Raw genomic sequence first — 15,787 nt, forward strand, 5'->3', positions numbered from 1 at the left:
TCAAGGCACAGGTACTAAAAAGGGGTTCTAATTGTGTAACAGCAATAATGACAATAACCACACTACTGTAGTTACCACTTATGATCATTTGCTGTAGTGTTGGTTCTATGCGCTTTTCATTTTAAAAGGTTCTTTTAATTGTAACTGTGAAGGTGAGTTTTTAACAGATGAGGAGGACGTAGGCTCACAGGAATGTCTACAGGGAACTTTCAGAGGCAGACTATAATGTTTCATTTCACACTGCATCAGTGAGCTCTGGGCAAGGCAGGAATGGGGATGAGGGAGTTCTGCTGCAGGCACTGGGGCACCCTGCGGTGCAGACAGAGCAGGGTGTGGGAGCCCTGCCGGAAGGATACTGCTCCTGCTCTTAGTTCCAGGGCCCCTTTCGGCATGAGCAACTGTACTCGGTAATTGTTACATTTATGCCTCATTGTGCAATCTTAAAAAATTACTTATCACGGGTTTTACTATAACATTTCATGGAAACTCAAAGGCCTTAACAATTTGAAAATGGAGTATTAGAAACAAGACTGTTGGGAGAACCAAGATGGCGGCGTAGGTAGACACACTGCGCCTCCTCGCACAACCAGAACTGACAGAGAATCGAACAGCAAGGGGGACCAACACCAAGGAAACAGAAAATAATCATTCATCCAGACTGGTAGGAGGGGCGGAGACGGGCACCGGGGTGGAGAGGACTCGCGTGGCTGTGGCGGGACTGAGACTGGCGGAGTGTGGGACAAATGGCGCAGGCAGTCCGAGCACTAGCAGACCCTGCGGTCCCACATTTGCACAGATAAACCCAGAGGGCCGGACTCAGAGTGGCGGAGAGTGGGGCAGGCAGAGTGGCGGATAGCACATTGCAGCACCACATTCGCCCACAGATAAACCGGACGAAGCAGACCGCTGCGCAACCCAGGGCTCCAGCTCGGGGAAATAAAGCCTCAAACCTCTGATTGAAAGCGCCCCTGGGGGTTGGGGCGGCAGGAGAGACTCCCAGCCTCACAGGAGAGGTTGTTGGAGAGACCCACAGGGGCCTAGAGTGTGCACAGGCCCACTTACTCGGGAAGCAGCACCAGAGGGGCCCAGTTTGATTGTGGGTAGCGGAGTGAAAGACTGAAATCCGGAGGAGAGTGAAGCGGGCGCCATTGCTCCCTCTCAGCCCCGCCCCCACGTACAGCATCACAGCGCAGCGACCAGCATTACCCCGCCCCGGTGAACACCTGAGGCTCCGCCCCTTAAAGTAACAGACGCGCCAAGACAAACAAAAAAAATGGCCCAAATGACAGAACACTTCAAAGCTCCAGAAAAAATACAACTAAGCGACGAAGAGATAGCCAACCTATCGGATGCACAGTTCAAAGCACTGGTTATCAATATGCTCACAGACTTGGTTGAATCTATTCGAAAAACAGATGAAAAAATGAAGCCTATGCTAAGAGAAACAAAGGAAAATGTACAGGGAACCAATAGTGATGAGAAGGAAACTGGGACTCAAATCAATGGTGTGGACCAGAAGGAAGAAACAAACATCCAACCAGAAAAGAATGAAGAAACAAGAACTTGGAAAAATGAGGAGAGGCGTAGGAACCTCCAGGACACCTTGAAACGTTCCAACATCCGAATTATAGGGGTGCCAGAAGGAGAAGAGGAAGAACAAAAAATTGAAAAATTATTTGAACAAATAATGGAGAACTTCCCCGATCTGGCAAAGGAAATAGACTTCCGGGAAGTCCAGGAAGCTCAGAGAGTTCCAAAGAAGCTGGACCCAAGGAGGAACACAACAAGACACATCATAATTACATTACCCAAGATTAAACGCAAGGACCTACGTCCAAGATTACTGTATCCAGCAAAGCTATCATTTAGAATGGAAGGGAGGATAAAGTGCTTCTCAGATAAGGTCAAGTTGAAGAGGCTCATCATCACCAAGCCCTTATTATATGAAATGTTAAAGGGAGTTACCTAAGAAAAAGATCAAAAATAGGAACAGTAAAAATGACAGCAAACTCACAGTTATTAACGACCACACATAAAACAAAAACGAGAGCAAACTAGGCAAACAACTAGAACATGAGGGTTGTCAATAAGGGAGTGGGAAGGGGAGAGGGGGGTAAAGGTACAGAGAATAAGTAGCATAGATGATAGGTGGAAAATAGACAGGGGGAGGGTAAAAATAGTGTAGGAAATGTAGAAGCCAAAGAACTTATAAGTATGACCCATGGACATGAACTATGGGGGGGGAATGTGGGAGGGAGGGGGGTGGGCAGGATGGAGTGGAGTGGGGGGGGGGAAATGGGACAACTGTAATAGCATAATCAATAAATATATTTAAAAAAAAAAAAAAAAAAAAAAAAAGAAACAAGACTGTTGGAACTGCTAGAACAACAAAGTTTTGATGCTGAAATTAAAAAACTGGAGATGTGTATAGAACCAACTAAATTCTTTCAGTCACCGCCTGTTCTCAACTTTTAGTTCTCCTCCCCTTCCATAGGTCTCCCAACCACTTACATCATCACTACCCACTATCACCTCACATTTTTCCTATATATTATCATGCCGTCGGGGCATCAGTCTTATTTTCTGCAGTTTACTTTCTGTGAGGCAAGGGCACATTAACAATGGGACGTGGTGGCTGTAATAATCCTAGATTTACAGCAGGACCTTGAATAACATGTCATTCAATGTTGTATCGCTATGTTGATGAGATGCTGCAGGAACTTAACTCTTGTTTGTATCAATTAGCCTATAGTAAAACTGATTTCATCATATGTATGTCATTTCACTTAAAGTCACAGAACCTATTGACAATGTTAAGTGAGAACTTAACTGTAATTGTTTAACTTGAAATATGTAACATATGTGAATATGCCTAGTATGCTCTTCTGGGTAATGACCGAATAGAAACTAATGTCTATTGCAAAAGAAAACAATTAGCAAATTCATGACCTTCTGTATAACGCTAGTTTAAAAATGTGATAGCTAAGTAAGATCTAATAGTGCAATACAAACATTAGAAAGTCAAAATTTCACCCAAATCTAGTTGTGATAAGAATGTAAAGTATGAAAACATGTATATCAGAAAATCCAGATAGCTCAGAGTATAGTGAGAAGCATCAATAACTCGGGCTTTCAGTGAAGTAACATTGAACAAACGACTACTGTAAATAATACAATAAAAACAAAAGTCTAAGAACTGTTAAGTGTTTTATACTGCGGAACTCGGCACTTTGGACCTTTAGACGTGACAATATACACAAAATTTCAAATCTACCCTTTCAATGTATAGTTCTGCCTCTACAACCTTTTCTTCCATCTAGTGTCTCAATTTCCATGTACATTCTTCAGGATTAGTTTCGACAAACCAACAAAGACAGACATTCAAAGCCCATCATTAGATGGCGCCTAACTTTCTCCTGCAGGTGTCTTCCATAACTCCCAGAGCGTCCTCGGCGTCAATCAAGTGGCCCTCCACACCGCACTGGGAAAGGTGCGCACATGCGGCCCGTCGTCCTGTCCCTCTAGGTCCTGGTCTCTGCAGCCCCGTGTTAATCAGATGGAACGGTTTCATTTTGAAACATCTACCTTCTGTGGGAAGACCACACTGATTCTTTTTCTTCTCAGAACCCCTTCTCTCTTAACGTCAAATGGTCTTTTGACTGAGAACAGACTGCCTTGTGTGGTGGTCACCTGCCCACCTGAATGGTAAACAACCTAAAGGTAGATACTTTTTTCCCTCTTTTAACCTATGTGTCTCCAGTGCTTGCTCATTTATTTACTTCTCCAACCTTCCTTCCACAATTATACTTCCCAGAGTTAGAAAGGCTAATGAAGAAGGTATCCTGTCTGATCTCCCACCCCACACATGCATGGCGTCTCCCATACACCTGACAGGGGTCAGAGGATGGTACAGGGAATTACGAAATTTTAAAAACACTACAAAACAATGCCATATACTTTAAATACTCCAGTTCCTTTCCATTTTTAATTTTTACTAATACCTTGGGACTTGAGGGTGTATAAAAGACCTAGGATCAATTTCCACAATTTCCTCTTAGTAAACAGAGTGAAGTAAACTATTTTTCTGTTAGTTCTTTTACTTTGTACTTAAAAGTTAACAGGAAAGTAGTTCATTACGAATAGAAAACATACGTTGATTTTTAAAAAGCCCTAATCTTCTGACAAGTTTGACAATATATGTAATAGAAAATAAACATTTTTATTTTGAGATAAGGTTTTCAGAGGGAAACATAAAATATCCAGTCACTCCTTTCAATTAATTAAATCTGCTGACATTATATAGCTATATTACAAATAACAGATTATTAAAAATCTTAGTAATTAACATGAATGTTTAATTTGAACAAAATGTTTAATAAGTAGTTTTCCAAAATTCAGAAAAATATTTAAAAAATCTCCAGTCTACTAGCACCTCCTAGTGGAAAGTTTAAAGGATACAATTCCAACCAATCGGAATTCCGAATAGTTATCACATTTAAAGCTGCTAAACCAATGGCATTGTGAATCTTTGTGATATGTAAACATGCCTGAAAAAAAGAAACATAATTTCATTAATGTGATTGATTTGAAAATCAGAGTGGTAAAAATATACATGACATCTTATCTGTTAGAAGCAAAACAGTTCAGGAATCTGTTACAAACCACCCTTCATGTTACAATGTATCATCTACATGTACAGAGACCACGCAGGTGCACTTTACTGTTCAGTGGTATCCTGAACCAAGGGTTCCTGGAAACATGGAGTAAGAAGACAGAAACTCAGAAAATCAGTTGATTTCTTCTATAAAAAATACAGTTTTATAATTTATTAGTTATGATCAAAATTAATTTTAAGGATTATGTGGAGACTTCAATTTATCCATGTCATCTCTAATTCTCATTATGATGATATATATTATGTATGTATATGATGTATACACACATATACATACATAATATATATACACATACATAAAATATAGACAAATAAAGAATAACATTTAAAACTCTCCTCTGAAGAAAAACAACCAAAATTAATCATCAAATAGGTGTTTTCTCTAAATAAAATAAAACCAAATGTGAATTTCAGGGGTTTATTTTTGTCTCAAAAATTAATGAATTTGTTTATTAAAATGGCTTGTAATTTAATGAAAGAGGCTTCAAATATTAGTGTAGAAGAGCAAACTATAGCTTTTTAAACTTTAAATGTTATTTCAATGACAAATTTTCATGCATTTAGCTTATTCAGGAAAGAAGTGGATGCTCCCTTACAAATCTACACTTCCAAGTCTTTATACATTTTGTGTAGGATTGATTCCCAGTAAAATAATGAACATTTTGATCATCAATTTGGTCAGTTTTAAAAATAGAAATAACAATCTTTAAAAAATTATTCAAGATTTATGGTTGACAAAACATCTGTAAAACCATAGGGCAAATTAAAAATAAGAGTAACTACTTGAATCTAACAATTACGAAGAAATACTGTCCATAAAAATTAAATACTCACCATAATCTGGATGAAAAATCTGGCGAATCAGAAGAAGGAACCACTCTTTAGTCAAGCCACCCATATCCAAACCAGCTTCCCCTACAAATGTAACTTTCAACTTCTTTTTCAAGTCTGCTCTTTTCCGGGTTAACTATTTAAAGAAATGACACAGTAGAGGAGAACAAATGGCAGAAAAGGGAAGTTAACTTTTTTTTAAATTCTGGGAAAAGTGTTAGGCATCTTACAGCATCTTACTTACAATGTCACAAAACACCCACCCATTCATCCACACAATACATCTGCCTGACACTGCGTGCACTAGACACTGCGTTTGTTGTTCTGGAGCAAGAGACCGAATTAGAGAAGTCAGGGACCTCGCCCAAGGTCACTGCCTCCCAGGTTCACATTGTCTCCAAGATTTTAAGTTAGCAGATTTCAATATAAAATAATTCATTTCCTTTTCTTTAAGTTGCTTTCAATACTAAACTTTCAAAAAATCACAAAACTAAATCAGCCTTTATCTTGTAATAGCCACGTGCAAATCTGGCTGAAAACTGTACATGCATGAAACTCTATAATACATGTACATACAATGGATGCTTGGCCCTAGACAGACCAATATACCCTGTAGATTAGACTTCTAATTTTATTAGATGAGTAATCTGAGGCTTGGCGAAGTTAAAATGACTTGTCACACACCCAGCCAGTAAAAAAGGTGGGCGTGCAATCTAGGTTACATAGTCATACATACATATGAATTACTTAATGTTGTTCTATATAAAATCCCTTTCTGGAGAATTAACAAATCATTAGTAAACATATAAAGATGAGCATAAGACTTAATTGTGAATACAGAACAGATTTTAACTATGGTATCAAAATATAAGGAAGCACACTTACTAGCATAAAGAAATAAAAGACAGTTTACTAAGACTTTAGAATTATAGACTTTATCTAGAGCTTTAATCAATTAGTATCACTTTGGAATAAATGATCTATACCTCATCAAGAGAATCGCTAACCAGATGTGTTCTCCTCACTTTCATATTTAGGAACAACATATTCATATCAGGCCTCTGTCTTCGAGATACTTTATCCACCAGACTTTGCTAATTAAAAAAGAAAGCAAACATTTTCACTTTACTTAAACTGTAATTTTATTTAAAATGTTTAGACACTAGTAAAAATCACATATTCTTCTCTATGCCATATCTCATATAAACAATTTTAAAAACTCAGTTGCACAGATTTTGAGTTATGAAAATGCCTTATAATTTCATTTTGGCACAATGGTAACCCAAAGGGGAGCCAAAATGGAGGACCAAAAATAATTCACTTTCTATAGAAAAGAGTGTTATGTTTCCATATGTCTCATCTCTTAAGTAGCATGGTTTTCTGTTTAATAAATATAAACAGAGTAGGAACATTTGAAACAAGGCATATACTTTGATGATAAATTTGGCTTAAGTTGTTTTAGATACAGAATTACTCTCAATCAGTATAATTAGCCTACTTTAGAAAGTAGTTTATCAGTATTTATCAGAAACGGTAATGATATTCTCATATCCTTTGTCCCAATAATTCCATTTCTAGGAATTCTAAAGTTAGAAACTATTGCATATAGTGAGATGTTCATCATAGCATTAGTATAAAAGCAAGACTTTAGCAATATCCTAAACTTGTATCTCTATAAAATATAGCTATCAAAAATGATGGTCATAGAAACTATGTACAATAAATAACAGAAAATGTTTGCAGAAGACACAACTGAAAAAAAGCAGGGAACAAAACTGTGGATATAATAATGAACTCTGTTACCCTTAAAAGATAATATAAGTATTATCTATAATTTTTATTATAATAGATAACTTTTACTATCTATGATATTATCAATAATTATGTTTGGGTAATGAAAACATGGGTGATTAAAATTAATGTTTTTTATGTTTTTTAAAAAATATAAGCAATGAGTATGTAAAAAATAACACATTAAAAATATAAGGAATTGCCACTGACTGGTGTGGCTCGGTGGGCTGGGTGTTGTCCTGCAAGCCGAAAGTTTGCTGGTTTGGTTTCCCAGTCAGGGCACACACCTGGGTTGTGGGCCAGGTCCCTGGTTGGGGGGCGTGCGAGAGGCAAGGAATTGATGTTTCTCTTGCACATTGATGTTTCTCTCCCTCTCTTTCTCCCTCCCTTCCCATTTCTCTAAGAATAAATAAAATCTTTAAAAACAAAAATAAAAATATAAGGAATATATACATATCCTTTATCACATAAAGTCTACATGCTTATGTAATTAACTTATCTAAATGTTTTTAGCCTACCTCATCTTCTTTGGTAGCAAAGAAAATGAATTATTGTGCAGATTAAAGACTATCATTTCAGACATTTTAAATACATGCAGTAATCTGCCTCAGTAGATAACATTTTAATATCCAAAATCTGTATTAATAAGCCTTCTTTCATGATTTGGTAGTTACTATAATAAACATTCTAATTCAGAGCTCTTCTTCATTTCTCTAATAGCCAAGTCTAAAGGCTTTCAACAGCTTTTTTTTCTTCTCTGGGTCTTCTTTCATGCTCAGATATGTATTTCCAGGATAGTATTCTGTGTCATAGGCCTGTTTTCCTACCCTTTCCTGTCCTCTGTCCCAGTCTGCCTCCTGGGAAGCCATCACACTGGAAATGGCCAACACACATTTATACTCGGATGGTAATGGAAGACAAGGCTTAGTGGCTATTCCTCCTATCGGAAACTCATATTTAATAAAAAGTGCTTCAAATGAAAGAAGTAACCTAACAATGGTAGAATTTTAGATATAGTCTGATGAGGAAGTTACTTTAAGGATCTCTTTTGCAACTTTAGATTATGAGGGGGGACCCCTGCCAACAAAAACTGGAATTATCTTCTGGAGGACGGGCCCCTTGTAGTACAGGCTTCCCCTGCTGAGTGAGTGTTCTAGGAACCCATCTGTGTCAGTGTGGCAGCTGATGTTGTTGTAGGAGGCTGCGTTGGGCTTCCATGAATTGTCGTTGAAGACTCAACACGTTTGCCCATTTCGTGATGGGTGGTTTATGACACACCTGCCCACACCGCGCTGAGTGGGTGTACAGCCGTTTTTTACCATATTTGCCCGTGCCTACCCTTCCTATTCACCTGATCTCACCGTGAGTGACATTTGTTTGTTTCCCTGGATTAAAAAGTCCTCAAAGAGCCCTGGCTGGTGTAGCTCAGTGGATTGAGCACAGGCCTGCTCCGCAACCTGCCCAAAGCCAGCCCAACTGCGGCCCGGTTTCCATGGGACTGCGCACTTTGGTGTCCTAAGCAGCAATAAAGTATCTTTTATCTTCTTTGGACATATTCCTCAGTTTTCCAAGATTATACAGTTTATTACATCTTCTAACTTTGGGGTTGTTTCTACTTGATTCTCATAAAACCAAGAAAACGTTTCAGTGGCTTGAGGGCTTTGCTCTTAAGGACACTCCCTGCCCTCGCTGGAGCCTGCGCCAGTGAGTGCGCTGCTAGCTACTGAAGCCGGAACATGGGACCTACAAAGTGATGTCCAACAAGCTCCCCGTACTTGGGCCCACGAGAGGCATTTACTCTTCCTCCTATATTTACAACAGAAGGAGAAGTTGATGAGGGGTATCTTTTTCCTGTACCATACATAGGTTTAAGTGCTTTCTTAGGGAACAGAGTGTGAATTTTACTTTTAACATTTCCTAATTATGCTACAACGATTCACAAAACATTTGATTTATCCATTAAATTATTTACTATATTGTTCATAGTCAGCATAAATATGTTTATGTAGCTGGCTTACCCTTGCGATGCTTATCATCTGTTGTTCTGAGTCTCTCTGAATAATGATTTTTTTTGCAGCTATAGAAATAACGAATGGGTACTGACAGAAGGAAAACCTGCCCAACAAGTGAAAACAGAAAAAGCAAAATTGTGTATTTTTAGCAAAATTATACTATGGGAATCTAAGGTACCCCTTCTAACAGTATAAAACATTACTTCTGAATTGTGTCTCACCATTTACAAAATGAGCTTATGTACATCATTTCTTTTAATACCACACCCTGTGAAGTATGTATCATTAATGGGTGTGCAGTACCTTTATTTTCTAGAAAAGGCTACATCTAATGTTCTGAAATATCTGCTAATCACTCATATTGTTTATACAAATAATTTCCTTTTTTTTTCTAGTCACCTGCACGTTATTACCTGTGAAAAATATGGCCAGCACCAGACCAAGAGGCAGAAGTGTTGGTGAGGGAGGATTAGGAGAGAAAGTTCAAGTACAGAAATTAATGGAAGAATCCATTAGTACATGAATATTTCTGATGCGTGAGCTTCAGAAATAAGGAACTCTTACAATAACTATAAAAAGCAAAGAAATAAATTTAAACCGATAAAATAAAAGTCAGAGAGCCCTGGCTGGTGTAGCTCAGTGGATTGAGCACGGGCTGCGAATCAAAGGGTCACCAGCTTGATCCCCAGTCAGGGCACACACCTGGGTTGCAGGCCAGGTCCCCAGTCAGGGCCATGTGAGAGGCAACCACACTGATGTTTCTCTCCCACTCTTTCTCCCTCCCTTCCCCTCTCTCTAAAAATAAATATATAAAATCTTAAAAAAATAAGTATGTTGTTGTTAGTACTATACTTAATGGTGTAGTAAATATGCAATGAGATGTATTTGTAAAGATACAATACTGTGATCAAAGGTTGTAACTTTCCTGGGTCAGAGCTCATGGTACGTTATGAAAAAGCCACAAGCTACACAGAGAGAAATGCATTTGGAAAGAAATAGGATGGCAGCAGTGACACTTCAGGAGTTAAGACTCCTGTCAGACGAGCTGCGACACATCCAGCAGTTTTCACTGGGACCCCCCGAGTGCAGCTGGGCGGCATCTGTGACCACTGGGAGCTGTGAAGGCACTACGGGGAAAAGGAGGTGGTGCTAGTGTGAACTGGAAACAAAACAGCTTTACCCATGGATTGAAATTATTTAAAAACAAAACAACAGAGCTGTTCAGTCCTAACGTGTAATAATTTTGAGTCACTAAGTGCTAAGAATTCCTAAATGAAAAGAAGTGCAATGGACTTAGTAATATGAGGGCAATGGAATTAGTACTGTGTACACTGAGACCTCTCCCCAGTCGGGGCGTACAGGAAAACAATACTTGTGTCCGACACACTGAGATTAACGGATGAGGCTGCTCACGGCCAGAGGCGACTGGCCCTAAGGCTCCAGGTCTCCCTCCAGGTCCAGGCTGGCTTTCCAAGGGCTGGAGGGATCACAGGGTCAAAACTCTAATTCATTCTTGGCACAGTGCCATGGCACAGTGGGGAGAGGAGCTCTGTTAAACGCTGTCATTGAAAAATGCACAGTAACTCTTGTTGTTTTGGGTTCTTGTCTACAACATTACAGTTATATTAAAGTGGGAGAAAAAAGCACCTGTGTAAAATAAACTTTTCCAAGAAAATATCCATCAGACGGACTGAAGGCCCCAGAAATGGAATTCGTATTCAGTTCTGGATGTTTATGTGGACTGAGGCATGTCCAGAAGGCCATTTTATCTTTGAGGCTGATTCTGGTAGAAAGGGTCCCTGGAAGCTTGGAGCAATTTATGAGCAACTCTGGGGTTGGGAGGTTACTTACATCCATACCGTATCTCTCAGTCTCCATGAACTCTCCAGGGTATCCCACGGTCTGGGAATAAATGACGTTTGGGGTAGTCTTGCTGGTTTAACCCAAACAGTAAGTGTGGATCTCAGGCGCAGGGTAGTACAGATTTGGTCAGGTGTTTTGCAAATCTACTATACTATGGTGATCATCTGTGGTAAAGACCTTTCTCTAATATGCATTTTTTAAATGCAGTATGTACAGCTCAACCATTCTTTCTGCAGAATAAGGGAGAAAGGGAGTGAGTGTACGTATGTATGTGCACATGCGTGTGATCACTGTGTTAGGTCAGGCACCGCAAACGACGGCCCCTGGGACAAACATGGCCTGCCACCTGTGTTTGTAATTGAAGTTTGTTAGGACACAGATACACCCATTCATTTATATGTCACCTAAGGCTATTTTTGTGCTGCAACAGAGAGCCAAAAGAGCCAAAAATATTTACCATGTATTACTCTACAGAAAAAGTTTGTTAATCCCTGTCCTGGACAATAGCATATAGACTAAGAAGCCATAAGAAACTGCATATTAACATAGTACCTTTAAAAGGATGTTATTAATCAAACCGAAAACAAATTAACATGCATATGAATTCTAAATGTAATAGAAAAAGAAAATGCCTTAACAAATACAGTATTTCAAGGCTGACTATTTAAACTATAAGTTTATATAGAGAGGTATGGTTATATTTAAATTTATTTATACAAACTTAAAACCCAGGCATTATTTTAAATAGTATTTCATTTAGGTGAGTGGTCAAATGAGCATCTGACTGTACCTGTGAGAATTTCCAAAGCTCTGCCAGGTGTGGTACTCTTCCATGAGATCAATGTGATCCAGTGTGGAATTATAGAAATCAGTATAAGGAATAAGGGGAGGGTGAACCAAATTGTTGGCAGTATCTGAAAAGATAAATGCTAACATAATGATCTTTCCAACATGGGCAGGATTCACTCTAATAATAACATTTTCATGTCTACCAGGTAGCCTTTATCTATCCCTCTTTTAAGCAACTGTAGCTCCAAATGGAAAAGGCAGTTTTATAATTGCGGTCAAAATGGGGCCAACAATTTCTCGTTTTGTCCACAAGCACTTGTGGTGGAGATGATACCAGCATAGTAAAGGGAGTGAGTGTGCAGGTGGCTCTCTGGTTGTCCTGTCCTCCCGCGAGTGTGTTCCCCCCTCAGGACCCCTGCGGAATTCATGGACGTTCTTGTCTTCCACTACTCAGCAGGTTATAGGCAGTTGATAGCTACAGCACAGAATACTGCCCCATAAGAAACATAAAGCTTTTTCATGCTCATTAATGAACCATGAACTCCATCATCAAAACAAAATAAATTACAGCTCTTCCCGTCAAAGAAATGGCTTAAAATGTAAAAATGCCTCTATAGTACTTTGAGATCTTCACGGAAATGCCTCTAATATTTAACAAAAGGAAAGTAAAGAGGATAAAATAAAACCTACTAAGTAAAGCCAACACTTTAGATGCTGATGGGATCCACCAGGAACATTTCGTTATAGGTGGGAATTCTTCGGGCTTTGCGGGAAATAGTCGTAAAGAAATGAATTGCAGCAACCTTTCAACCAATTGTTTGAATCTCTTCTGGGATAATCTGGTAAAGATTTTGAAATAATTCCAATCAAAATTCACATTGTCTATTCTGGCAATATATTCGTTAGGTAAAAGTACATTCTATGTGTATCAACTTTTGGAATATTCCCCCAAATTCTATTTCTTAAATTGCCAAACATTTGAAAAGATGGAAAATCTTACCTGGAATATTGTTTCTTAATTGAATAAGAAATAAACATTAACATTACTATAAAGTTAGTAAAAACATTTCATTTTTAAGGCTTTCCACATTCAGTCAAGCCTACCACTTGCAAACTCTGTATCTGCAAATTTACCTACTTGCTAAAATTAATCGTAACCCCCAAATCAGTAACCGCAGCACTTTTGTGGCCATTTGTGGATGTGCAAAGAATGGCGAGAAACTGTGGCTGCCCAACGTGCACATTCCCAGCTGAACTTGAAGGAGGCAGTGCTCTGACCCCCGTCCCAGCGCTCGGCCTCCCGTCTCAGCCTTGTGCTGTACGCAGGTGGCCTTTTAAGCAATCCACTTAGTTTGTGTTTTTTCTTTCTTAGAATCATGTTTTCAGTTTTTGCGCTTTTCCTTTGTGATTTTGTTGTTTTAAAATAGCGCCCAAAATAAGTTTTGCCTAGTCTTCCTAAGTGTAAGAAGATTGTCATATGCCATACAGAAAATGTACTTGTATTAGATAAAATCATTCAGATATGAATTATAGTGCTGTTGGCTATGAATGCAGTGTTAATGAAACAACATATTAAATAAGATGTCTTTAAATAGAAACACAAATAAAACAAGGTTTTGTGTTAGTTGATGAAAATGGTGACCTAAAGCTCATAGGAGCCTCACTCTCATTTCTTTTAGGAGCAATAGTTCAGTATTCACTACTTTCCTGTTTGCAGTAATTTTATAGAACGTACTATTGTGAATAATGAGAATCGACTGTATTTTTAAGTTAAATTTTGAAAATATTTTGCCGCTTTAATGTTTACCAATTGCAGAGAAAGGTAATTGTTAATGTGAGTATAGTTCTATGATAAAAGTATAGCACCTTTATAAATTGATATTGATAGCTGACTGACACCTTACAATGATGCTCTGGGGAAGGAAAAGGCCCCGAGCGGTAACAGTGAAATTCTTATTGACATGCAGAGAGGAAATAAGATGACAAAAATTAAAATACTAATGTCTGAACGAATGCAGTCACCATCTTTGAAATAGATGAAAAACCAGTGATAGGAACACGTAAAAGCAAAAGCAGTGGACAGAAAGCTCAAGAATAGCTTGCACAAGCAAAACGGTTACTTACATTAGAAACAGATTTTTAATTATCCTCTATGTAGTACTAAAATATATGCTTAGAAGTGCCTTTTGAGGCACTGTGAAGTATGAGTATCATTTCTAAACACATTTTGTATATTTTACTAACATCAAACTTAAAACTGTAAGGTTATAAAAGTTCTTAATATCACAGAATGATTTACTTTTCAAACCAGTGAACTAAGAAATGATGGTCAGCTTCCACTAAGGCAGCTATCTGTCGCAGCAAGTGAGCACAGATGACATACGTAGATGTGTTATTAAACTGAGGATTCTGAAAAAGATATTAAAGGTAATCGTGTTAACATTTTGTTAACAAGTGAAAGGAAAAACACTGAATTTAATGAGCTAAGTGGTAAGTTCAGAAAACTAAAGTTGAGGTTCCGAAAAACTAGGTGAAATCCTTTAAAACAATCATCTACTTGTTTAATTATTTAACTACCAACGGAGACTTGGATGTCGACGGTGGTCGAGTGGGAAGAGCCAGGGCTTTGGAATTAGGACAGATCTGTGTCTGAGAGAGCAGAGCTCACTGCCAGCATTCAGTACTCAAACACCTGAGCTGCGGGTCGCTTTCTAGTGCGGCTATCGCTACATATATATTACAGTATTTTTCTCTAATCTTGCCTTTCTCCGCCTCTCTATTTGCCCTCCTTACATCTCTCACTACCTCTTGTCTATTTTCCGTTTCCCCCCACTTTACTTTTTTCTTCCCTCCCTCCTTCTCTATCCCTACCCTGCATGTTTCCTTTTATTGGACACAATATTGAACTAAACACTGTATCTTATTTAGTATTTTTTATTTTCTTTAAATGAGATAATATTATATAATATGAACATCTTTCGTAAATTGTGAAGAATGACACAAATGTAGTATGTTAGCTATAGTAATAATAAAATTCTTTCTTAAAAAGACAATAAGAACTAAAGATTGCTTTTCATTTGTCTAGACCTTAACTTATTTTTTCTATCTATGAATCTGTGGCTCTCAAGAAGAAAAAGTTCATCACCTTTGCTTTCACAAATATAAACAACCATTTTGATTTTTCCATTCATATTCTAACTTAAGCATTTATTGAAAATACAGAAAAGTTGGAAACCTACTACTTAGAAAATATTCAATACAAGAACGTTTTCAAGCCCGTTAATTCTAATTACAAGAAAGGAGATTGACTGAAGGAGGAAGCTATCCTTCCTTTCTGTTTGTTCCTGAATACCACAGCAGAGAGGCAAGATGCTCATCTGTTTACCCATTATGGCTTCAATTCTCTGGTTACAAGTAACTATATCCTAAAAAGTATCAGTAATGTTGCTCAATAATACTTAATAATTGATATCATGTCACCTTTACATGCATAGATTGAGATCTGATTAGACAACTAAATCTTTGCTTTCTTACCTGTAAAAGTATAAAATATGCTCTAAGATCATCTTTTGTTCGTGGACTGGAAAAGAAGCATAATTGATTAGAGGTTACAGTATATAATAAAAAAATGATCAATAAATGTTTCTGTGAGAATTGAATTGATAAAAGGCAAAAACGAGACGTAAATTAATATGCGTTACTATTGAGACAGTGACATATCCATAATATGCTGAGAATATAGGTTCCTCTCTGCCTACTTTAGGCTGGTTCTGAAAATACCTAAAAACTGAGTAGGCGATTTCATTTTATGAGGTAAATATCATGA

General features: G+C 38.0%; 1 protein-coding gene across 4 annotated transcripts in view; it reads right to left on the reverse strand.

The window, feature by feature from the left end:
* The window catches only part of HECTD2 (HECT domain E3 ubiquitin protein ligase 2), a 64,020-nt gene that overhangs the window by 11,195 nt on the left and 37,038 nt on the right, over positions 1 to 15,787 (reverse strand). For 3 of the 4 annotated variants that reach the window (XR_011651107.1, XM_053922915.1, XM_045197771.2), the window contains exons 7-14: positions 15,496 to 15,541; positions 14,261 to 14,370; positions 12,652 to 12,800; positions 11,963 to 12,086; positions 9,316 to 9,412; positions 6,493 to 6,600; positions 5,510 to 5,642; positions 4,459 to 4,547 (exon numbers count right to left, since the gene is read on the reverse strand). Coding sequence is in view for 2 of the 4 variants with exons in the window: in XM_053922915.1 (XP_053778890.1) it covers positions 4,459 to 4,547; positions 5,510 to 5,642; positions 6,493 to 6,600; positions 9,316 to 9,412; positions 11,963 to 12,086; positions 12,652 to 12,800; positions 14,261 to 14,370; positions 15,496 to 15,541 (856 nt within the window). In the remaining 2 variants the exon portion in view is untranslated. Of the gene's footprint in view, positions 1 to 4,458; positions 4,548 to 5,509; positions 5,643 to 6,492; positions 6,601 to 9,315; positions 9,413 to 11,962; positions 12,087 to 12,651; positions 12,801 to 14,260; positions 14,371 to 15,495; positions 15,542 to 15,787 lie in introns of those variants that run through there. The other variant, XR_008426699.1, reaches the window with a different exon arrangement.

The sequence above is a fragment of the Desmodus rotundus genome, chromosome 4 (genome assembly GCF_022682495.2).
Source record: "Desmodus rotundus isolate HL8 chromosome 4, HLdesRot8A.1, whole genome shotgun sequence".
Classification (NCBI taxonomy): domain Eukaryota; kingdom Metazoa; phylum Chordata; class Mammalia; order Chiroptera; family Phyllostomidae; genus Desmodus; species Desmodus rotundus.